The 24,459-nt window shown below is 48.9% G+C and overlaps 1 protein-coding gene across 11 annotated transcripts; it reads right to left on the bottom strand.

Moving 5' to 3' along the window:
• Positions 1–2,304: 2,304 nt before the first annotated feature.
• Mavs (mitochondrial antiviral signaling protein) lies at positions 2,305–15,976 on the bottom strand. Of its 11 annotated transcripts, XM_033761207.1 has the most exons (10): positions 15,899–15,955; positions 14,893–15,064; positions 14,464–14,676; positions 13,424–13,531; positions 12,392–12,572; positions 10,875–11,052; positions 9,550–9,719; positions 8,693–8,846; positions 5,810–6,276; positions 2,305–5,373 (listed from the first exon to the last, which is right to left on the bottom strand). In XM_033761207.1, exons 5-10 carry the CDS (start codon positions 12,506–12,508, stop codon positions 4,936–4,938), a joined length of 1,524 nt encoding a protein of 507 aa, XP_033617098.1. In that variant the 5' UTR covers positions 12,509–12,572; positions 13,424–13,531; positions 14,464–14,676; positions 14,893–15,064; positions 15,899–15,955; the 3' UTR covers positions 2,305–4,935. The 11 variants fall into 11 exon arrangements, with proteins under 11 accessions (XP_033617098.1, XP_033617099.1, XP_033617100.1 ...); XM_033761208.1 differs by lacking the exon at positions 14,893–15,064 and having other exon boundaries at positions 14,464–14,671; positions 15,899–15,976; XM_033761209.1 differs by lacking the exon at positions 14,893–15,064 and having other exon boundaries at positions 15,899–15,974.
• Between the last annotated feature and the right edge of the window lie 8,483 nt (positions 15,977–24,459).

Below are 24,459 nucleotides of genomic sequence, written 5' to 3' on the forward strand. Positions count from 1 at the left end.
TTCAACATAATTCTGAGGAGACACATATATTCACACTGCAATTTACCTTTCTCCAAAATTTATACTTTTCAGGTGCTTCATATTTCCATCAACATTTAATCTTACTTCCTATAGGGTCTAAAATGTGATGTTACCTCCAGATTAATACTTACAAATTTTAGTATATGTGCTGCCAAAGCGAGCACATACTTATTATAATTTTTAATGGTGCATAATTCATCAAAATATCACTTGTCCTTCCTTCTTCCTGCCCACCCCCCCAACTCAGAGGCACTTGGTTGGACCCTCTATTGTATTAGAGACACTGGCTGGTGGGAGGGGACTAAGCATTTGCTTTATTATTCTGTCATTAAGATCTATTTCAATGTTTAGCACACAATGGGTATAAAGTAAATATTTGCTATATAATTGCATGAAAGAATGATTTGAAAGCCTGTTTCCATGCGTCACACACATTGTGAACATCCCCTGTCCATACCATAGTGTCTTCCTTGTCTTTGGCCTTGGACCTGCCTGATGTTCTGGGCTTGTGGCCACTACCTCATCTCACTCAGCCTGAGAGCTTTGTGCATGGGCACACATGATGATTATAACACTATTGTTATGACATCCCTGAGACTATATTAATTACAGAATGTTATTATACTACTATAGCAGGTGGCAGATCTTGGCATGTTAGGCAGGGATGTGTTGATATGATTTTTTTTTTTTCAGTATCAGGGCTCTAACTCAGGTCCTTGTGCTTTCACGGTAGGCGTGGTACCACTGAGCTAAATCCCTGGCATGAAAATTTAATCTTAAATGGTGTACCTGGCTCCAGACAGTCCAACGTAGGTCAGCTGAGGTTCATGGACATAAAAAGCATCCAGCTCTGGGGACCAGTGGTCATTGCCTCCTTCAGTCCTTCCCTCCTGTCTTGTAAACCAGCTGTAAATTGGGTCCATAATGATATTGCTCATAGGGTAATTCTGAAAATTAAATGAGCTGATGTATGTTAAGCACTTGGTATTCTGCCTGGCACATAGTTAAGGAATGGGATAAGTGCTGGCTCCTATTATTATTATTGGGATTTTGAGAGTGGTTTGTTGTTTGTTTGTTTTTTGAGACAGGGTCTCCTAATGTAGTTTAGACTGGCCTCAAACTATCCCAGGCTGGCCTGGAACTCATGATGATCCTCCTGCCTCAGCCTCCTTAGTGCTGGGAGTACAGGCATATGCCACCACACCCAACAATTATTTTTTGTTGTTAGTAGCAGCAACAGAGTAAGGAATGGACAGTGACCATTGGAGTGAACTTCGCAGCATTGAAAGGGAAAATAACAGGAAAGGGAGCACAGGGGAGCATGTGGGTGTCCTCCACGGAGAGATATCAATTCCGGTGCACATGCATTAGACCAAGAACCCTGCATCTGTGTTCAAGGCTGGGGTGAGAGGTCGCAGCTGTCAACACATTCATGTGAAGTGTGAAACCTCAAGGCCCAAATGGCTCCATTCCTAGGAGCTTCAAGGAGGAGATGTACTGCAGAGTGCAAGCCATTCCAACCACAGGGAACTTCTGCCTGCTGGAGGGGCTGCCAGGGCCTCAGAAGCCCCTGGCGCAGTGAAGCAACCTGTCATTGGTTGTCCCCAAGGAGCTAAACAAGGTAGGAACCCTTGTGGTCTTTTCTTCCTAAGGCAGGGTCCAGTGCTGGTTTGGATCTGAAACGTCCCCCAAAAGCTCATATGTTGAAGGCTTAGTCCCCAAGGTAGCAATGTTCAGAGGTGGAGCTTTGGGAGAGGATTTGTTTAAGAGGGCTTTAACTTCCTCGAGAGATTAATCCACTGATGGATTTCTAGCTACGTGGTATATGGAGAGAGGTGGTGGTGGAAGGAGGTTGTGGAAACTTTAGCAGGTGGAGCCTAGAAGTAGGTCACTGGGGTTGTAGGCCCATGAAAGGCAAATTTCATTCACACTCTCCGCCTCCTCCCTCCATTCTGCCTCACCACAGGCCTAAGAGAAATGGACTGAAACCATGAACCATAATACAACTTTTCTCAGTTGATTTTCTCAGGTATTTTGTCACAGCCATTAAAAGCTAACACAACCAGTTCAAGGAGAGGTGTGTCACTCACAGAAGCCAAGAAACCAAGAGAAAGATGCCTTGTTGTTACTGTTGCCCTGGGAGAGGACAGAGGGCCTCAGGCACAAAATCCCCCCAACCTGTGTCTGCCCTCTGGCTTTCTGAACCCTTCACATTCTGACTTTTACCAAGAACCTATATAGAAAAAGGAAGAGCAGACAAGGACAAACACAATGACCAAGACTACTGAAGCTAGGTGATGGGCACACGACTGTTCTTAGTCTACTTTTGTGTGTATTTGAAAGCTGTGTGTAATTGTTTCTTAAAGAAAGTTATTAAATGACTTGAGGCCTGGAAGAGTAGAGGGTGTCTCCTCATCTTTGACTAAAAAGCTCCCCAAATCCAAGAACCACTAAGGGAAGTGAGATGAGAGTAGGGTGCTCTGGCTTCAGTTGCTCAAAGCAGAGTCCACAGGTGCTTCCTAGTGCAGCAGAAGCAGTCAGCTTTCCTTGAGGGAAATGCTTCAGCCAGAGAAAAAAGGACTGGCTTAGAAGGGCACTGCTCCCTCCCACCCATCACAAGCTTCAGCATGCTTACTCCAGCCCCCAGGTATGTGTGGCCAGGACCCACTGTGGGTAGAGGGTCCCCCCGACCCTTCCTTGAGTTCTGGCCTCCAGCCCATCCAGGCCATGGCTGTGAGGTCAGGAGTGGGCTCCGGGCAGGTTTTCCCTGCACTGCCCTAAGGGACTTCAGGGACCTAGACCTATATATTCCTTGCCTGACTCCCTCCTATGCCAGCCTTCCCCCGGGTCACTGGGGGAAATCCACATCTAAACACAGATCTCCCGAGACCCGACGCCGGCCAATGCCCACCCCTGCTTTAAGGTGACATTTGAGAGGCTTCCATTTGGTAACAACGGAGATGGGGCTACTGCTAAATGCAGGCCAGTCAGGACTTCTTGGTGCCATTATGTGAAAATGCTGGGAGGGCCCTCAGCCCTCTCTGTACCCAACCACTGCTTCCAAGGGTTACTCACCAAGGTAGAAACCCCACCATTTTGGAAACACTCCTTGGGGCTGCTTATTACCTTCTTGAGGTATATATGTTTTTCAAAATGTATCTACCTCAGGGGATAGTACAGTAAAACAAACACCCTAGTGAATTGCTCACTGACCTGGCTGGCACTGTACCTGGGACAGGACAGGAAGCTCAGGGGATAAGAGCAAAGACAATGGGTAGTGGTGCAGACAGCATGAGGACAGACTTCTCCTGGACTCACAGTACCACTGTTGGGTTTGCAATGTGGGTTGAGGTTCCTAAGTAGAGGTCTTTAGGTCAGTGAAGTCCCTTAGGGCAGTGCAGGGAGAAGCTGCCCGGAGCCCACTCCTGATGTCACCGAGGGCTGTTGCTCTTATTGCTTTCAGAGCCCAGAAGTAGAGAGCGCTCCTATGCCTACCACTTGTCCAGCAAAGGCTACCTAAGAAGAAGCCACGAGGACATCCCTAGTTGCCCAGTGTGTTTCTGATGTAAATGTGGCCGGTCATCCCACGTATGGAGGTAGGGGGACACCCTCATCCCCATTCTTCTCTGCTGCTCAAGAGGTCATGCCAACCTCCCACAGCTCCCCAGAGCACAAGGTGAAGTGAGGGGCAAATAGAAGGTAGGAGAGGCTGTGGGGTCTGGGTTTACCTCTAGCTGAGGGCTCTAGTCTTCAGCATTTAATACTGATAGCAACATGCATCCAACCCTCAGTTAATGCCAAGACTCATTCTAAGACTTACATAGATAAATTCATTTAATCCTCGTGACAACACCAGGAGATACTCTCCCCCATTTAACAGATGAGAAAAGTGAGGCACACAGTGGTTAATACCTTGCCAGAGACCACAGAGCTAGCAAGAGGCACAGCAGAATGCAGGATGCAGGCTGAGCTGTGTCGCCGCAGAGTGTACTCTTATCTCAGTGCATTCTGCTTCTCAAACCCAGGCAAGGACAGAGGGAAGTGAGAGGATGCTCAGCGGTCACACCCCTGAGCCAGGTCCTGGCCAATTACCTGCAACTTCAATCTCAGAAGAGCCTCGTGAAGGAAGAGTAGAGACTCTGTCCACATAGGGAAACAAGACTAGAGTCTTAGCATCTCTCAGGGCCACACAGCCCAGAAAGGTTGGACCTGAAGTTTAAACTTGGCCTGAGCTCTGCCCACTCAGTGTTCCTACTCTAAACCCATACAGGAAGCCAAAGAGAACAGTGACCAGGAAAGGGGAGGGGAGGCTGGGGAGGGGCTCCAGATGTCTTCTGTGGGTCTGGCAGTTGCCTCTGAGTTCAAGGTCCACATGAACCTCAAGACCTCCCTCCAGGGTTGCCTGGCAGTGGAGAGGTGCAGGGAACCTGAAGCACCTGCCACCCAGCTGCTCCCCAGGTCCAGTGCCACAGCCTCAGCCTGGACTGCTGTAGATGGGAGCAAGGTCTTACAGGGTTCTCAGTCAGCACATTTGCAACTGAGCCTCTGGGGCCTAGGCACAAGAGGAACTACAACTCAAAGTGCTCTCTAGTGGCACCTCCTGATCTGCAGGCGTAGGCAAAAAGGGATGAGGCCTGGTCAGGGAAAACTCAGGGGCACATCAGGTGACAACCCTCACTGCCAGGTGGGTGAGGTCCCAAGCTCTGGGAACTTCCCAGAGCTTCAGCGACAAGCAGAGAGCATGAACTAAGATGGAAAGGTTGCACCCAGGGTGGGGTGAAGCCAGACCACAGCCCCCCTCCAGCCTGCAGTCCCTGAGCTCCCTTCTGACCCAGCCCCTCCCAGCCTGGAGAAAGTAGACTGTGAAATGAGTGCATGGTACGGCACAGGTACATGGTGCAGAAAGCCAAGCCTTCACTGGAGTGGGCGCCGCCGGTACAGCACTGCCAGGAGCACACCTAGGAGTGCACTTGCCACAGCTGCTCCAAGCCAGGAAGTCCAGGGCACTGACCATCCAGCACTGGTCTCTTCCTCCTCTTCCTGCTCTTGCAAGACAATGTGTGGCTCAGGGTTGCCAGCCATGAGGTTGGCACTGGGGTCCTCAGCCACATGGATCCCAAAACACACATACTCATTCTCCTCTGGGCCATGGGTAGGCTCTGAGGCCAGGGAGCTACTGGGGCTGATGGCGAGGTCTGCAGAACAGCCGGAGTATGGTTGGCTGTACTCCCGGGATTTTAGCTCCCCGGGCTTGCTCATTTCTGGTGCAGAGTGTAGGTTCCCAGAGCTGCTGACTGGCCAGGGTGAGCTGCCTCCAATTGTAGCTGTGGGTACTGGAGCCTCTGCCATCTCCTGAGAAATAAAGGAGAGTACTGCAAGGAGTTTCAGGTGGCAAGGAGACAAGGCAGGCTGAATTGGCCCCATTCCCAGGCCAGGGCATAAAGTTGTAATTCAACAGGCCTATAATGCCCAAGGTCACCCTTTTGGGGATCAAGCCCCTGTGACCACTCCAAGGGAAGAGGGGCATAGCAGTGATGGCCTCCTTCAGAGTATCCTTCCCACTCACTGGCCTGGTGCACAGTCGCATGATTGTGATCCCTCCCACAGGGCATGGTGTGGGGTTTGGATGGGCTGGTTCTCAGCTCTTCCTACACACTCAGGGAGAGACCATGGACTTGTCCAGGCAGGAGACAGGGTGGAGATTGGGAAGGGTTCATGGACAACACCCAAAAGACAGGCTCTCCAGGGGGAAGGGATGTGAGTCATTGCTAGGGAGGGAAGGACTCACCTTGGCTCTGCCGCTGCTCCCAATGGATGGCACTGTGCTGGTTGGTGCCTTGGTGGACACTATGCTAGTGGGCACTTTGGATGACCTTAGGCCAGCGTGTTTGGATGGTGCTGGATTGGTGAGCACATTAGCAGGTACTGGGCTGGCAGGCACTCTGGAGGTCACAGTGTCCACAGGCTTCAGAGTGGTGGCAGAAGGCACTGAGCTGGCTGTAACAGAGTTGGCAGGTACCTCTGTGGGTACCACCCTGGGATAGATGGAGGCCTTGGCCTGGTTACCAGCACTGCCTGCAGAAGGCAAGCTAGTGGAAGAGGGAGAAGAGGAAAAGGAGGGGCTAACAGACACAGCTGCCACTGCCCCTGAGGGTCCAGGCAAGCGGCTCGCCCTGGGGGTGGAACGGGCCAGGGGCTGGAAGGAGACAGTTGGAGACACAGGTCCTCTTGGTGATGTGGGGCTGGAGACTGGGCCTGCAGGTATGGAAGACAGAAATACAACCCCAAAGGACTGCTACCCTCAGGGCTGGAGAAGGTACCTGTACCCCAGGTCACACTGCCCCTTACTGCATCCAAACCTTCAAATTTCCTGCCCACAGAGGAACTTCCAGTCTCTGCTCTCAGGCCTGAAGGCTCCATAGCTGCCCTCTGTCCCTGACCTATAGCCCCAAGTCTGTCCAGTCATAAGAGTAACCCAGAAGCTTGGTCATTATTAATTATTATTAATTATTTTGTCTGCCTTTTCTCTTCTTACTTGGGACACACACCACTGGCGCCCGTTCCTGCCCTTTTAACTTTTTCTTTAGCCTGGTGGAATCCCAGATGTTGCCCTCACTGCAATTCCCCTGCCTCCCTGTGCAGGAGTAATCTTAGATCAGGGCAAGGGACAGCAGGATGACTCAAGCAGAGCCATTCAGACCACTCAAGAGGCACCAGAGGCTGGCCAGCCCCCAGAGAAAAGGACAGGGCCTCCCTGGGGGATATCTGACCTGGGAAACCACAGAGTATCAGGTGGTGACAGTCCACAAAGGTGGAGATATCAGGATTCTCCATGAAACCAAATGTGTACACACAAGACCCTGAAGCTGACAAGGTCAAAAGAGATGCCTGAGGTCCCCTCCCCTAAATCTCATGCTCAGCATTTCATGGGACCTGCATTCAGGAACATGTGAAATCATAGCACCTTTTGCCTGCACGACTCACAGGAGGACCTCCTGAAAGGGATCCAGGTTCTTGGTGGGGTTGGGGTGAGGAGTGGGTGTGTGTGTGTGACAGGAATGGGGGCACCGTGGCTTCTCCTAGACTTTAACTGTTCATGTGCCAGTGGCTGTCCCAGGCCAATGAGAGATGATCGACACCAGTGTGAGGTGAAAACAGCCTGGCAGGTCAGGGTGGGCAGCTATACAACCCTAAGGGGTCTGGTGTGGGAGCCAGTTCACTGGCTAAGAAAGACCATACTTCCTCTGGAGGATAAGATGTTTCAGTGACTTGCTGGGAACTGGAGACCCCTTCAGGTAGGGCTGTACCTTAGGCTCCCCTACCAACAGCTGGCCCAACCCTGTACTATCCTTCCCCCTCCTCCAGGCCCTGACTGATCCCTGTGGGGTCCCTTCGGCAGAGTGCAAAAATGGCCCTAATTCTCTTCCCCACCTATACAGCAATGTACAGCAACACCCACCTGTACAATAACACACACACTGTGGTGTGATTTCATGGGTCCTCCTATCTAAGGATGGAGTTGGTTTCCCTACTCCTTGATTCTAGAGTGGCTTTTGTTTGTTTGCTTTGTTTTAGTTTTTTGAGATAGGGTCTCACTATGTAGTTCAGGCTAGTCTTGAGCTCATTATATAACCTAAGCTGGCCCCAAACTCATGGCAAGCCTCCTGCTTCAGCCTCTCAGCTGCTGGAATTACAGATGTGCATCACCATACTGAGCTAGGTTGGCTTTATAACTTGCTTTGGCCCGCAGAACAGCACAGGAGAGACATTACCAGTCTTGAGCAAATGCCTCAGGATTTATCTTTCTCTCAATCTTTCTCTCTGACTCAGAGCTCTGCCAAACTGCCACAACATAAGCTAAAGAAAGAGAGACCCACTGGGCATAGTGGCACATGTGTATAATCCCAACTACTCAGGAGACTGAGGCAAGACTATTGCACATCCAAGGCCAGCCCAGGCAATGTAGGAAACTTCATCTCAAAAATGAAAATTTTTAAAAGGCTAGGATGTAGCCCAGTGCTTATCTCCAGGACCACAGAAACAAAAACGGAGCTAGGGATTTAGCTCAGTCACACTGCACCTGCCTCGAAAGCATAAGGTACAGAGTTCAATGCCTGGTACCAAAAACAAACAAACAAACAAAACAAGGCAAGTAAAGAAGGAAGGAAGGAAAAAAAGAAAGAAAGAGAGGGGCCAGGATTTAGCTCAATGGCATTGCACCTGCCTCCCAAGTGCAAGGTCCTGAGTTCAATTCCCGGTACTGCAAAAAAAAAAAAAGAGAGAGAGAGAGAGAGAGGAAGGAAGGTGGAGCCGGGAGGGTGACTATAGAGAAGCAAACAAAGGTGCTCCAGACAACAGGCAGAAGCAGAGCATAGGTATACATCAGTGAGTACATGTGAGAAAATTCAGCAAAGACCAGAAATGCCCAGCAGGGTCAGCCACGTGCTACATAATGACTGTATTTTAAGCTACTAAACATATTTTTGGACTTTATTATACAGCAAATGCTAACTAACTGGTATAATCACTAAGGAACTGGTTGCTCCCTGAGGTAACAAATACCCTTTATTCTCACCTTGCTTCCTTCTCAAGGAAGCCCTAGAGGGAACTCTGATTCTAGCACTCACCTGAAAGGTCAGAAAGGCCCCATAACGCCACACTGCATGCATACCTGCCCCATGGGTGCTGCCCGGTTCTGGGTTCTGCTCCTGATGTCCGCTGGGGGTCGGACTGAGGGCTAGCAGGTTGGAGGAGAGCTCCGAGGATCCACTGGGCCTCCTCTGGATGGCCCCCAAACTGGGTGTCTGTGGGACCGCCTCTGAACTCTGCAAGAGGGAAAGTGAATGAAACAGCTGCTGCCCCCACAAACTGCCACGTTCACAGGGTGTGGCCTGTAGGAGGCCTGGAACCGAGAGAGCCTGTGTTTCTGGTCATTGCCAGACCTTCTGACCACAGAAAAAGTAGACCAAGTCACTGGGGGTATAGCTCAGTGGTAGAGCCCTTGCCTAGTGTACATGAGGCCCTGGGTTCCATCCCCAGCACTTTAAAAAACAAACCACATCCCATTAGGACCTATGGGTAGGTCTCTGTGGCCTCTGCACAGAGCCCTTTCTTCAGTCCAGTGCACAGCTCAACACCTCATGGCCCACTCAGCACACCCATGGTCCACTCGTCATGTCTCAAAAGGGTTGCTCATCTTTCTCCCACACTTTACTCATAATTACAGGCCCAACATCCACCCATGACTTCCTGCTCACTCCTCAGGTTCCTCCACCGAGCTCAATGTCTCACGGGACAACTGTAAAGACCTCAATAATATGGCTTCCCAGCTGGCTGAAGGCAGAATTGTGGAGCTGTCACAGTAGTCAGGAAGTGGGTGGGGTATCTCTCCACTGACGGAGCCCTGGGGTTCTTAGCAGAGGTTAGGCACGGCTTATAAGGGCAGAGAGGGCTTCTGGGAGGAACGTGGACAGAAGCTGGCACATAGGAACACAAAAGCAGGAGGCCCGAGGTAGACTGAGGACATACCTCCCTGGGGGACTTTGGTGTCTGGGTGTCCTGGACAGGCTGGGGGTAACTTAGCTCCTCTTGGTAGCCATTGTGGGGGATGCTGTGGGTTGCACCAGAGTTACGGGCTGCTGGAACCTCAGCAGGAACTTCCGGTGTGTCCACTGGGCCTGGGACCCGGGGTGGAGTCCCTGGAGAACAGAAATACAGTGATATCAATAAGGAAACAAGGGTGCTCCCAGAGATAGGAGAGGCCTGGCATTTTGGGGCCCCTAGTTCTCACCCTATGTCCAAAAACTGACCTGATGTGAGATGTATCTGTGACAAGCATGACTGGGGAAGGGACAGCAGTGTGAGGGAGAGAAGCTGGGAAAGGAGCGGTGGCAAAGAGGGGAAGGCAGAAGGGGAGTGGCTCACAGGCCTGTCACCACCTGGGCTGTATCAGCAGTCACCCGCTCTCTGTCCCCAGGATTTCTCCTCCTCGGGGCTGTCACCCCTCACTGGCCCCGGCCCCCACCCACCCCTGGCCTTACCATAGCTGTTTGTATTAGAAGGATCACTGTTAATCTCCATAAATGAAAGGCCCAGTTAGCAAAGAAGGGAGCAGGGAAAACGGAAACAAAAGCAAACATGGGGTGTTCCAAAGCTGCAGATCTAACCTCAGTCCCTGGGGTTGCCTCTAGTCTGAACTATAAGTAGCTGGCTTGATTTTTCTTCCTGTGTCCCTTCCTCAGACCCCATCCCATCAAATCCCCTCTGGGTACTGGGGCTGATGGGGGCACTGAATGGGAGGAGTAAGGATTAACCACGTGCCTTGATCATCCATTCTTTTTTGTTGTTGTTGTTGTTCCAGGGATCAAACTCAGACCCTTGCGCTTACAGGGCAGGCGGCAGAACCCCTGAGCCAAATCCCCGGCACCATGTGCCTTGAGAAAAGGGGAGACCAGAATGTTCTCAGGGAAACTAAGAGGAAGGGAAGACAAGGGGAGAGAGGAAGAATGAATACATGGGTGGGAGGAGAGGGAACAGGAGCGGAAATGAGGAAAAGTGGGTAGCAAAGACCATAGCCACAAACATGAGAGGAAGTTCCTGTGCTCATGGAGCAGGCTCCACCTGTGTTGTCTCTACCACAGCTCTAAGGGACAGGCAGGGCTCCGGGAAATTAAGGAACTTGGCCAAGGGGACACAGCTAATAAGTGGCTCACCTGGGACATGCACCCCAGCGTGTCTGCTACTGGGAGTACGAGAGGCGGGATGACAAGAAGAGCAGGAGGGACAGGGGAGGGGAGTGGGAGAGGAGAGCGTTGAAGCAGGCAGGGGTCCAAGAGGCAGGGCAGGGAGCTCACCAGAAGGCTGGGAGCTCTGGTATACACGATTCACTTGATCAGCAAGCCCACTCAGCTCACAGGTCCTCAGGGCCCCAATGAGAGACTCCACCCAGCCTGTCCGCCGCTGGAGGGTGTTGAAGAGGTCCCATAGTGTGTCCCTGTTCCCCAGGCGCGAGTAGGAGGCGCGCAATCGATCCTGGAAGATAGCACAGCCACCCTGCTCAAGCCTGGTAGCCTCAGCTCCAGCCGCTTCCCCACCCAAGAGGGGGCCACTGCTAAGGGCCACCAAGAAAGCTACAAGAAAGAGAACAGCAGCTACCTGAAACCAGACCGGGGACTTGAACGAGGCTAGGGTTAGAGACCAAGCATGGAGTGAGGAAGAGCAATGAGCAACAACAAAAGCGCTATTGTGAAATAGCTGTGACCATACGTATCCTGTGCTATCTACATCTTTGCAGGAATCACCTCGTTTAATGTTGTGATATCACCACTTTACTGATGAGGACACTGAGACTTAGCAGAAGTAGCAGAGATTTTATAGCAGTGGGGCAGAGCTCCAGCCCAGTTAATCCAAGAAAAGCCTTGGGTTTAGACAGCACCCAAAGCACAGAAAAAGGTTTGAATGAGCAGAGAAGGAAACTGTGTGACAAGGCCAGGGATTTAGCTCAGTGGTGCTGCACCTGCCTCAAAAGTGCAAAGTCCTGAGTTTGATCCCTGGTACCAGAAAAGGGAACACACACTGGAAGCAAAGCACTCCTGAGCCACATGAGGACAGGGCTCTTTTGAGTCCCTCAAGGAGCTCACAGAGACCTGCTGGCACACAGGTGTCCCATGGGCTGAGAGCAACTAAAATTGGGAGGGACTTTGCCACTTCACTTACCCAAGAGGCTGGCAGCAAGTCCTGCTGGGGCAAGTGCAATCTGGCACATGTGAGTTCTCAAGGTTGAGAACTTCTCCTGAGGCTCCCTGCCAGGACAGGGTCCCAAGACAAATGTAATCAAAACTGAGCAGGACTGGGACAAGAGAGATGAAGGAATGAGAAGTCTCTTGGAACTAAGGGAAGTAAAAGAATCAGAGCCAGGAATTCTCAGGATGCTATTGCCATGTTTTTGATCACTACACAAAACAACACAAGAGGGAGTCAGTGAGGCAAGAAAAAAAAAAAAAAACACCCCAAAGCCGGGTGTGGTGGCTCAGGCCTGTAATCCCAGCACTTGGGAGGCTGAGGCAGGAGGGTCACTGTGAGTTCAAGACCAGCCTGGGCTATATAGTGAGTTCCAGGTCAGTCTCAACTACATAGTGAGACCCTGTCTCAAAAATCAAAACCAAAACCAAACCAAACAAACAAACAAAAAAACCACCCCAAACCACATTTGACCTAAAAGGTAGAAAAGCAGCAATGACAAAAAGCAAGACACAGGATAAAGGAGAGGAAGGGGTTGGCCCTAGCTTGGATAAAGAACCGGTTAGAGCTGAGTTTGGGATTCCTCAGCCTTGATCCCAGAAGAGTGACAGCTGTCACTTCCCTGGCTCACCTGGTCACTGGGTGTCAGGCAGGGCAGGTAAGGGAGAATCTCCAGAACATCAACACGGCAAAAACTACTATGATTGCGGCAGATAAACTTGTAAGTTTTCTCCTCAGCGCTGGTCATGGCTGTTCAGCTTCTGAAGAGAGGACTCACTCTATGTAGGTATATGGACTGAGAGAGGGAAAGACTGGAAGAAAAGAGATTACACGTGGCTACAAGGTTGGGAGTGGCACCACATGAAAAATAATTATTTTTAAACTTTTTGGAATTTTTGCTTTTTTTCTGTAATCTTTGATTTCTTTAAACATCCTATACTATTACTGTCAGAGGCTTTCAAAGGATTTGCTTAAAAATGAACTGATGAGCAGAGTTAGATGCAGAAGATGTAGAGTCCATTTCTCCGTGCAGGTTGGTCAGTGCTGGGAAGGGTCTGTGTGTGTCGCTCACACATGCAAGGTGAGGGTCTGCATGTGCCCAAGTTGCTGTGCCCATGAAAGCACGGGTCCCCCCAACTCCCTGGCCCTAAGGCTGAATGTCAAGATGTAAAGCCGGCTGCCTACAAATGTTGCTCCCTTCGGATACACTGAAAGGAAAAAGCAGCCCGAGGTGATAATAATAGGATCATCCTGCTCTACAGATGAACATGAGAGGGCCGGGGACTTAGCTTAGTGGTTCAGTGGCCTGCCTTGCAAGTGCAAAGACCTGAGTTCAATCCCCAATACAAAAAAATAAATAAATAAAATAAAATAAAAACAGTGGCTGAGATGAACATGAGGTACCAAGAAATTAAGAGTCTTGCTAGCAACTGGAAGAGCAAAGAACTAAGCTCTTTTGGGATCAGGAATGCGACAGCAGCCCACCATTAAAGCCCACTACATATACGTTCTTACACCAAGGGAACTAATAGGGTTACCCAGGGCCAGTTACCAGTATCTTCCAGGCTTTTCCTTCAAATGGCTTATTTTGACAATCCAGTAGTTCAGACACAAAAACGTAAGTGCCTCAAATACAAGCAAGCATAATTTATTTAATACTTACCACATTTTGCAATTATAGACGTGTTTGCTTGTTTCTCATTTGCATCCCCATCAGGGAGTGCTACAGGGAGTAAGACGGAAAGGTCTATGCTATCATCCAATGTATAGTCTATGGGATGGGAAGGAGCAGTGAACACAGACCTAAATAAGAATTCCACAAAGTAACACAGGTTCTAAGAAAAATAAAGCAGTGCAATGAGACAGAGCCCTGGGAAGGGCATGATGCTTTAACTGGGTGGTCAACGGAGCCCCTCTCAACTGGTGGCGTTAAGCTAGGACAATTTAGCTCTGAGAAGATTGGTGTTTGGGGTACAGGCCACAGAAAATGCCAGAGTCCTAAGACAATAGAAAGCAGGGCAGTATCATTGACATTTAAAAAGCCAACAGTCAAGGTCAAGACGGTGGTCATGGGCCACTCCTATAGAATGCTGTAGGAAACAACTATGGGTTTTGTTTTTGTTGTTGTTGTTTTTCTGGTACTGGGAATCGAACTCAAGACCTTGTGCTTGCCAGTCAGGCATGGTGCCACTAAGCTAAATCCCTGACCCCATATGGGTTTTATAAGGAGCGAAACAGGGTGCCATTGAGGGAATAGAGGATCTGAGGCCTAATAATCTCCCAGTAGCTGTGAGGACTACAGAGGGACAAGGGTGGGGAGCAGGGAGACATGTCAGGAAGGCCACAGCAGGGGAGACATGAGAAGTATAGTCAGATAGCCGTGGAGACTGGGCAGTGATTCCTGGTGTTTGGTGGATGTGATAGGTAAGAGACAGGAAAGAACCCTGGCCCCTGGGTAAGAGGAAGATGTCATTTATCAGTCATGGAAGCAAGAAAGAGGTTTGGTGAAGAGGGAATTCAGGAGCTCATTTTTAAACAAGTGAAGCTTAAGATGCTGTTGGATTCCAAGAGTACTGTGGGGTAGGAAAGGAGGCAGACTGAGAAGAGGGGACCAAGTGGATGTCAGCATGCGTGAGACCTACAGGGGACAGTATTACTGGGTAGAAAGTGTCTACAAGCTACTGCAGGGGGCCAGGCCCTCACCGGATGGGAGATGGGCAACAGTCCTGTCTGGTGGCCTCAGCCCTGTGTTGCATGACTTGCTTTGTCAACCACCAGGAGCCACATTCCTGGTAGGACCGCCAGTAAGACAAGAAGTCAGGTGTTCAGGGAGGTGGGGGTATTCCAAGTCTTCAGGAGATGAACAAAGAACAACTCTGTGGAGGTCTATGAAGACTTTCTCCTCTTCCCCCTGCACTTAAGAAGGTAGCAAGAGGAAGTCAGATGTTGTCAGCTGCGGCCCACCCAGTCTCACCCCTCAAGGCACAGGTGGTAGTGGTGGGGGTCAAGTGGCCCACCAAAAGAAAAGGAAGCCCACAATTGGTTCACTTTTATTGAGGGCTCACCCTAAGATTCTTTCACTTAACCCTTGAAAAAGCCTCAGAAGACGGGGAGTGATACTAAGTTGCATACCTGGTCAGGGTCCATGCAGGACCCAAGATTTGCTGCCTCCTTTAAGCTGGGCATACACCTTGCAGGGCATAGAGGCCCCTGCAGCAAGTGAGAGCTACATAGCCCCCTGCATTCAAGTCCAGGGAGGGCCCAAGGTCACCGCAGAGGTGGGGATGGGTCGGTGAGGGTGGACCTGGGAGGACGCAAAATTTAGTCTCTTCTCTCGGCAGAAATGCAGATTGTCTGGGACAGTGCTGAGGACATTACCCCGCGTCCACTAACGTTAGCCTCAGTTCCCTGGTAGCTTAACTGTCCTCCAAGATGTTTTATAAGTTTTATGGCTTCCATACAAAGAAAGTTGTTCTTGATTTGTTTCATTTCCATTCGTACCTGGAACCTCCTTTCAATCTCATAAAAAGGGAGGTGGTGGAGAGTTCTGAAGTGGCCAAGTTTCCGACCTGACAGCCCAAAGAATCTCTGAACAGAGCGCGTCGTGGAAAGAAACAGCCACCCTCCCGAGGGACAGGCCTCCAAGCCTCGGATCGGGTTCCTGGGCGGGACCAAGACCCGCAGGACACGAGGAGGCCGTTCTGAGCAGGTGTCAGGGCCGGCCGAGAACAGTCACTACGCGGGAGCAGGAAGAGGCCCTACTCCCAAGCTGCCCCGCCACAAGTCGGCGCACCCGGTTCCGCCTCGAGTGAGGGTCACCTCGGGCCTGCGGACGACGGAAGGAGCTCATTCCATCTCCTTCGGGCCCAACCTTCCCTTCGACCTCTAGCAAGCGCCCCGGGCCATATCCCCCGTCTTTCCGGACGCTGGACGCAATGGGCAGAGCCCTCAGTTTTCCCAAGCTCGGGGTCCCGGAGTCCTGTTTGTCCCGTCCCCCTCCAGGCCCGCAGTGCACCCCACCCCCTAAGCGCCCTGGCGGACTGAGTGCCCCTGGACTCCGGCTGCTTCAGCCCACCTCCGCAAAGGGCGTTGGAGCACGCAGAGCCCAGGGGACCAAGCGTCGGGGCAGCTACCTTACCTACGGCCGCCACAACCCGCTGACCAGAGGACCGCGGTGGACGAGCGCTCCCAGGACGAGGGGCGGGGCGAGGCCGGGCCGCCCAACCCTTGGCAGGGGGCGGGGCGGGGCTTCGAGGCCGCGCGTGATTGGCATCACGGCGGGGGGCGGGCCTCTGGCAGTGTTGGGCGGGCCTGGAAGCGCGCAAATGGGCGGTGCTGCCTGGGGGAGTAGATTATTTTTTTCCTTCTTCGTTTGGAGCCATTGCCAGCGGAAGTCCAGGGTCCAGCCAGCAACAGAAAGGGCTGCCCTTCTCCAGTCATCAGGGGCTTGGAATTCGTTACTTTGCTTCCCAGGAGAAACAACTCCTACTTCCAGCCACGTGCTTAGAGCGAGAAGGTCTTCATGTCGTTTGCTCCCGAGTTTCCAGAGCCAGGCATGTGGCCTCAAAGGTGGCAGGGGCCTGAGTGTCTAGTCTGGCAATGCCTGATGCCTGCGGGGGAGCAGGAGAGGTAGGTCGGATTAACACGGCTGGGTGCAGTTAGTGCGGTGTGGAAGAGGCCTTTTCTTCTCAAGGGCCTGGGGCAGGTACCTCTGCGATGCTTACCATCCACCAGTCTTTCCCCTGCTTGGCTAGAGAACACTTCCTGGGGCAAAGGCCAACGGGTACTGAACGCCCACTGTGTTCCAGATGTAGGATTTGAAGCCTTACACCTAAAGGTCCGTGAAATATTCTCACAATAACCAGGTAGAGTAGGTTTAGTCTTCCTGTTTTAAAAAGCGATAAAGAGAGTTAGGGAAACTGTTGAACAGTTCTTACCAAAGTAAACACAGACTAACCCTATGACCAGGCAGTTTCACTCATGGATATACTTCTACCCAGAAGCATACACACTAGATAATGTTTGTGATTTATTCATAATACGCGAACTGGAAGCAGTCCAGATGTGCACCAGCAGGATGAACAAAGAGACAAACTGGTGTACTCACAAAATGGAATTATATACAGCAGCAAGAAGAACAAATTCTTGATACACACAACATATGTCATGGATGGCTCTCCACATGGGTGAATGGGCTTTGTGGACAGATTAATGGTGCTTAATGGTGTTCATCTAACAGAGCCAAAATGAGAGAGTCCATGTTGCCTGCCTCTGGTTATATAAATCTCAACAACAGGGAGTAAAACTAATGTCTGCAAATAGATACTTTATTACAATTTTTTAAGAGAAGGGATAAAAAATTTGGCCCCAAGATCACAGACCTGGCTCTGAAACCAGTGTTTCCAAACTGAATCATTGGGAGATTGAGGTTAGAACACTTATCCTTCTAATTACTGTACTTGGTGGCCTTGTAGATGTATCACAACCTGTGGTATTTACAAGGTGCTCTAAATCACACCTCAGCTGTAATAGAGCCAGCTCCACTTTGTTCATGGACAAGAGAGTTAATGTTGATTTGTTGAAGAAGTGATACTGCCTGCAACTTGCCTTGCCTCCAGGGGCCTCATATCTATTTCTTGCAGGAGGACTGTTGGGAATGTGGAGACCAATTTGCAAATGCAGTTGTAACCTCTGTCTTTGCTGAACCTTGAAGGGGATTGAAACAATCCAGTTTCCTGGCCTGGGTGGCTCCTTGTCTCCTGTCAACAACTTTTAAAAATCTAGACAAAGAGCACAAATTCATGCCTGTGTTATTCTTATCAAAAACTCATAACCAGGCCCAGGATTTAGCTCAGTGGTGCTGCCACCTGCTTTGCAAGTGCAAGATCCAGAGTTCGATCCCCAGTACCAAAAACAAAACAAAACAAAAAAAAATCATAACCTAAAGGAGGAGACAAATAAGAGCTATTTGCCAGTTCACCTGCCCAGTACAATAGCTACTAGCCACATGCAGCTATTTCAATTGAAATTAAATGAAATTTAAAAGTCACTTCCTGAGCTCCATTAGCCACATTTCAAATGTTAAATTCATCTAGCTAATGGCTGTCAAGCTGGAACTGGACAGCATTTTCAGTCACCCTAGAAAGTCGTTTTGGTCAGCGCCACCGAATAATTCTTCAAAAATGCCAAGCGCATGAATGACAAGGAAGGGGCCAGGGATTTAGCTCAGCGGCACCACATCTGCCTCACAAGTGCAAAATTGTGAGTTTGATCCCCAGTAGAGGAAAAAAAAAAATGAATGACAAGGAAAGACTGGAGAACTGTGCTAGAATCAAGGAGACCAAAGTATCATGTCAACTGAATGTAGTGTAAGATCCTGAAAAAAGGATGTCAGGGAGCAAATGAAATTCAAGAAAGGCTTTTAGGGTTAGTTAATGATGCCAGTATTAGGGTTCTGGCTTTAGTTATTGTACCACAGTTATAAAAGACACATTTGTATTATTTTTTGCAATTGTGTTATAAGTATGAAATTACTTCAAAATCCTAAAATAACATGTTTGTGGGGTTGTTTTTCCAGTACTAGGGGTAGAACCCACACTCACTCATGCTAGACAGGCACTCTACCACTCAGCAATACTCAATCTTTTGACTCTATCTTTTATTGTTTATTGAATCCTCCCCTATTTCATGGGTGCAATTCATTGATTGTTGTGCATTTATTAGTGGAAGGATGGGTCTAATGAGGCTGCAGCTCCCTTCCCAAGTTAAAGCTCACCCCAGGCATTGCCCAGTGCTCCAAATTGAGATGTGATCCACATGTGATGACTCAGCCACCACCAGCTCATGTTTCCCCTAGAGAGCGGAGGTCAGAGCCAAAGATAGGGATAGAGGGCTCCGAAAACAGTCATGTTCTCATGGCTGAGTCCTTTGGGGAATTGTGACTGACTGGAAAACAAAACATAGCTATTATGACTGCATTTCAAATAATTGTTTTACAATTATTGTTTTTTATTTTTGTTAGTACCTATTTGTAGTACATAATGACTGCATTCATCATGGGGAGTTGGTACATGTATATCACACCTTGAATAATTTTTTACAATTAAATGTTATTCTCAAACTATTGATTTTATTCTGTTCATTTATTTACAATATACGCTATGTGCATGTGTATATATTTATATGCTTTTGTACAGCTAATGTGGAAAAAAAAAGAAATGTTTGATGAAGAAAACCAAAATCTGAAAAAAAAAAAAAAGAAAGAAACCCAAAATCTGTACTGATAATGCTACCACCCCAGGTAGTACCACTAGTGGTGGTACTCTGATGTCCTTTCTTCTAGTGTTTTCTTTTTCTACAGTACACAGACCCTGAGTCTTCCCTTCACCTCATCCTTTCTTGACCAGCTGTGCTAGGTGGTTCAAGCTAAGATCTGGGCCATAATGGTGTCTGGAAGGAGTCTTCCCTGCCTCTCACTGGCTCAGATGGAGCTGGCTTCACTTGCATCGCTGCACCCCGCTGCAGTGGGAGAATTTGTGATAGCCAACCTGACTCCATCTTCTGCCTCGATGCCATTTTGTACCTGTGCTTGAACAAAGCGCTTGCTCTTGAACAAAGCATCCAAAACCCCCACATCCTGCCTGGCAGTAAACTCGCTGCAGTTGCAGGATGTTTTGTAGCTCGCCTAGTATGTGTGAAACTTCCTTGTACCCTCAATAATCGGGCATGTTTCTGCTTCTGTAAGATTCTGCTTGCTCTCCCCTGAGCCTTTCTCAACTGAAGGCATGATTTAAAAGGAGAAATCAAACTGCTTCCCATGGCCAATTGAAACTTTCTGGGCACCCCCCTTGGCCACCGGCTATAATAAACGGGCTCGAATCTGGCACAGAGTGTGGTGCATTTCTATTGTTTGAACTCACTCGTCCATAACAACTTCTCTCTCTGGTCTTTAGGACCAGCATGGACTCCTCTTCTGGCTTTGGGACATTGTGTTGCCGGTGGCCTGCCACTCAGCAGCTGCCACCTTGTCCTTTATTCTTGAGAATCACTGATAGCTCCCTTGGCAATAGATGATCACCAGGGATTTACAGGGACAGTAAGAAAATGGACCCTTCATTAGGATATGTCTTCAAAGTCAGATGTCAAGAGTTGCTAAAAGTCACAGTGCAGAGTACTTCTCCTGGCCATGGCCCTCCAGGGTCAAAGCTTCCAAAGAAAGAAAGAGAGAGAGAGAGAGAGAGAGAGAGAGTGGGGGGGGGAGAAAGTTTGAGCCCATCTTGGGTGATGTAGCAATTTAGCAAGACCCTGTCTAAATATACAAATAAAAGATAAAGGCTTGGGAAGTAAACCCCAGAGCTAAATGTTTTTTTCTTTCTGATATATAAATATGCCATAATTTGTATATTCATTCATTTTATTTTATTTTATTTTTGAGACAGGGCCTCACTATGTGGTTCAGGCTGGTCTTGAACTCACTGTGTAGTCCAGGCTGGCCTCAAATTCACCATGATCCTCCTGCCTCAGCCTCCTGAGTGCTGGAGATTACAGACATGTGCCACCATGCCCAACTCATTCTATTTTTTAATAGAACCTTTGGGCATTTCCAGGTTTGGGTGCATAGGAATAGAGCACTTTTGAGACTTTCTGTGGAGTTATGCCCTTCTTTCTGTTGGTTATCTACTTAGGCATATAGTGCTGAGCAATGGGGAAGCTGTGTTTAACTTAATGAGAAGCTTCCAGAGAGTTCTCTGAAGTGGTTACACCACAGGACTCTCCCACCAGCTGCAGCATCCGAGTAGTTTTGGCCATTCCAGTCTGGTCCACTTCCTCACCAACATGACACGGTCAGGTTTTCACAGCAAGGAAGTTACTGTGCAGAATGAGTTGATTCCATAATTGAAAGGCAGGCTGGAGGAGCCCAAGTCAGGGCACTGCCCTGGGGAGTTGGAGAGCTGTCATCAGAACCTTGGTTGGCAGGGAGGTGGCACCACTGTCACCCCCACACCGCACAGTTCTGATTGGAGAAAGCGTGCAGGAGCTCTGCATCTGGCTGCTGAGACCTGCTGGGAACCCTCACTCTACTGTGACCTGGTTGTCACAAATGACAGCAGGAAGATGGCTTCTCCACTGGAATGTCTCACGGGGCGACTGATTATCAGGCCTTGTTTCATACTCATAACTATAGTGGCTGCGGATCTGGGGACATGTGGCTTTTCACTTTCCCACCTTTGCAGGGTGTAGGAAAGCCACCTTTGAGGTGGTAGAGGAGCCAGGAGTATTTGTTGGTTCTTCAGTTTCCCCAGAATGCAGCAGTCTCACCCAGCAGCCATCTACTCCTTTCCAGCTCTGAGTGTCAGCACCAGGCTGAGCTCCAGGAGGCAGCTCTCCTAGTCCTGTTTGGGCTCATAGTCCGTCACCAAATCTGTTGGAAACTGGTCTGGAAAGGGTCATCCCTGGTCTGGGACAGGTCGTCCCTGCTCCACATGGTCCCATCCTCCAGCAGACCAGCCCAGGCCTTCCTCATGATGCCCTGGCAGGCTTCTAAATGGGCGAAGTGCCCATTGTGAAACAGGACTTCCACCACAGGCTATGGACCAAACAAGATAAATACTGAGGGGCTGGGGATTTAGCTCAATGGTTCCGCACCTGCCTCACAAGCACAAGGACCCGAGTTTGATCCCCGGTACCAAACAAAAAAAAAGATAAAAACTGAGATTTGAAGAGGTGGACATAAACCCCACCTCTCTGTGAGGAATGTAAAGCCATATTGGCAGGTGTGCACAAAGATGGGGTGAAAGATTGTAGGAACATACCACTTTTTGTTTGTTTTTGAGACAGGGTCTCTCTAATGTAGTTCAGACTGGCTTTGAACTCACTATGTTGCCTAGGCTGGCCTCGAACCTGTGGCAATCCTCCTGCCTCAGCCTCCTGAGTGCTGGGATTGCAGGCGGTGTCACCATGCCCACCCAGCAATCTACTGCTTCTGCCACAGCTCCCACCAGCCTCCCACTCCTAGGACCAGCTGGAAAATCCCAAGACCCTTTGTTCTTTCTGGGCAAAGCAGCCCCATTTTTTGTATTATACCTTACTTTGTCGTCATGATTCCTAGGTTCCTTACTTTTATTTTGCTAATCTTCTCTGGCTAATTTTTAATGTAAGGATAATATATTTATTTTCTGAGAACTTATTCTTGTCCTCTGTTGTTGCTTTCTTTGCTTTATGGATGTAATATCTTCCTACATTACTACCAAGGTCAATTATACCACTTTTTTTTTCCTTTAAATTCTCTTCTGTTGCCTGCATAGTTTTCTTCTGAAGCCTTTCTTTAAAATGCTGTGTGCTTATCTATCTAGTTTCTATGTGTACTGTAGAATTTCTTCAGATATTTGGTGAACTTTGTTCACATTAAGAATGAAGCAATACTGGGTGTGTCTCATTCTGGCACATGTCTAATCCCAGCACTCAAGAGTCTGAGGCAGGAAGATCTCCAGAGAGTTTGAGGCCTGCCTGGGCTACATAGTGAGTTCAAGGCCAGTTTGAACTACATAGCTCAAAAACAAACAAACAGAATGAAGCAATAGGACAGGTGTGGTGGCACAAGAACCCTAGGAGGCTAAAACGGAAGAATCACAAGTTCAAGGCTAGCCTGGGAAATTTAGTGAGAGTCTGTCTCAAAAAGCTGGAGTGGGGGTGAGTAGCTCAGAGACAGCAAGATTACAGCACAAGGTTCTGGGTTTAATCTCCAATAAGGAAAAAAAAAAAAAAAGACTTCCAACCAAAAGGCCCCTCTTCTCCAATATAAAGGAGATAGGAGACATACTCTTGAGAATGCAACCTGATTACAAGCATGCAAGTCCATCACACGGGACTGACTGTAGAATCTAGGAAGGATTTCTCACATTTTATTCGGTGAAGTTGAAGACAGACAAATGAAACTCTCTTGTCTCCGTGGAGACAAATGATCTTGTGATAGTCTCCATCCTCTTCACAAGAGACTCTAGAGTTAACCCTAAAGGATCATGACTAGAGTTCTAGGGACAGAAGGCTGTGACCTGGTGCTGGAAAGTCCAGAGATGAGGGTCCACTAATTCCTGATGAAACATCCTGGCCTTTGGTTTTCAAGGGGACATTCCGGGTGAGGGTTAAAAACCCTTTTATTTACCCTTCCCCTAGCTCCTTGTGTGCCAGCTGTCCCTCATCAAGCTGCAAACATTTTGAGAAAGAAGAAGGAAGAGAGGAAAGGAAGGATGGAAATGGCAATTTCAGTTAGTGATTAGTGAAAAATAAAATGCAAATTTTTAATCCATCCAAGTTTACTGTGTCTCCTGAATTCTACCTATGGATGCCTTGATGCCCTGAAGATCTGTGGTACGCAGGATCATTGTCCCAGTCTCACACACTACCTTGAGTCTTACATCCAGTTTTTGTGTCCCAAATTTCATCTTGTGAGGCAGGTGGCAGAACCACTGAGTCAAATCCCCGGCCCTATAAGTAGAATTTCAAAATCCAAAGTTCTTTGTCTCCTTTCTGATTTTGTCCACCAAAATGACAAAGGCAACTGTTTTTGTTTGTTTGTTTGTTTTTGGTACCAGGGATCAAACTCAGAACTTTGTGTTTACCAGGCAGGCTGGGCACCGTAAGTCCCCCCGCCACTACTTTCAGTCTCCTTTAATCTGAGGCAGAAAGCCAAGCCTGGTGGCACATGCCATCAAGAGGCTGAGGCAGGAGGATTATTATAGACAGCTAAGTTAGTTAGAAAGCAGTCAGAAAGGGCTAGGTCCTTGAAGAAGTGAGTGCAGATGGCGAGAACACATTACAACTGTGGGTGAACTGCGCGGGGAGGCACACCTATAGATTTACTACTTTCCCATCTGTAATTAATTAGTAATCACAAAAAGGTATTTTAAGCCTCTGTCATAGTCTATGCCCTATCATCCTTTCATTCTCTAGCTTTAGCATCTCAGAATAGTTTGTAGGTCTCTATTTTATTTTATTTTTTGGGGGGGTACTGGGGATCAAACTTGGGTCCTTGCTTGTGCTTACGAGGCAGGCGGCAGCACCACTGAGCTAAATCCGTGGTCCTGTAGGTCTTTTTGCATGGACCCCCTATGGATTTCTAATTATGCCTGATCCAAGATATTTTATATTTTTGGGCTTTCTCCTGGTTGGGATCTTTCCTTTGGTTATATTTAGTGACTCATCATTCAAGACATATGAAATGATTGATACTCATCAGTGATTGATGCTCATCCCTTTTGTGGTCAGTCACCTATCTGAGGGCCTCCCTGAGTCTGAGAAGACTGCTCTCTTTGCTGGGACTTACCTTGTCCCCATCACATAGACATTGCAGGACCACATGAGCCAGACACCCGACAGAGGGTTCAATGTCCTTTTATGTCTCCTCAGGTATGAGTCCCGAGCAGCCCAGATATCAAGCACTTTGCTCTCCTTTCCAGCGTAAGGTAGAGAGAGGCTTTGCTGCTCTGAACATTTGTGGACACTCCGGATGGCTTGGCCGACTTATGATTGAGGTGGACACAGAAAGTATTGCTCTGACCTCCACCAGACTGACTCATGTGACTGTTGCTGAGAGAGGTGGAGTTCTGGCCATTTTTTCATTTGCTTCCCTTCCAGGCAATACCTAATAATAGCTCTGATTTCATCCAGAACAGAGAGGAAGATCCTTTTTGCTCACAAAGG

The sequence above is a fragment of the Fukomys damarensis genome, unplaced genomic scaffold (genome assembly GCF_012274545.1).
Source record: "Fukomys damarensis isolate Sample0158 unplaced genomic scaffold, DMR_v1.0_HiC HiC_scaffold_7, whole genome shotgun sequence".
Lineage (NCBI taxonomy): Eukaryota > Metazoa > Chordata > Mammalia > Rodentia > Bathyergidae > Fukomys > Fukomys damarensis.

Bases quoted from the DNA above. Each gene is read 5' to 3' on its own strand.
- Mavs (XM_010610977.3), bottom strand. From the start codon at position 12,508: ATGACCAGCGCTGAGGAGAAAACTTACAAGTTTATCTGCCGCAATCAT. The intron at 11,053-12,391 runs GTGAGCCAGGGA...GCTATCTTCCAG, and splicing joins GCCTGACACCCAGTGACCAG to GATCGATTGCGCGCCTCCTA. The intron at 9,720-10,874 runs GTGAGCTCCCTG...TCTGTTCTCCAG, and splicing joins CCAGAGCTCCCAGCCTTCTG to GGACTCCACCCCGGGTCCCA.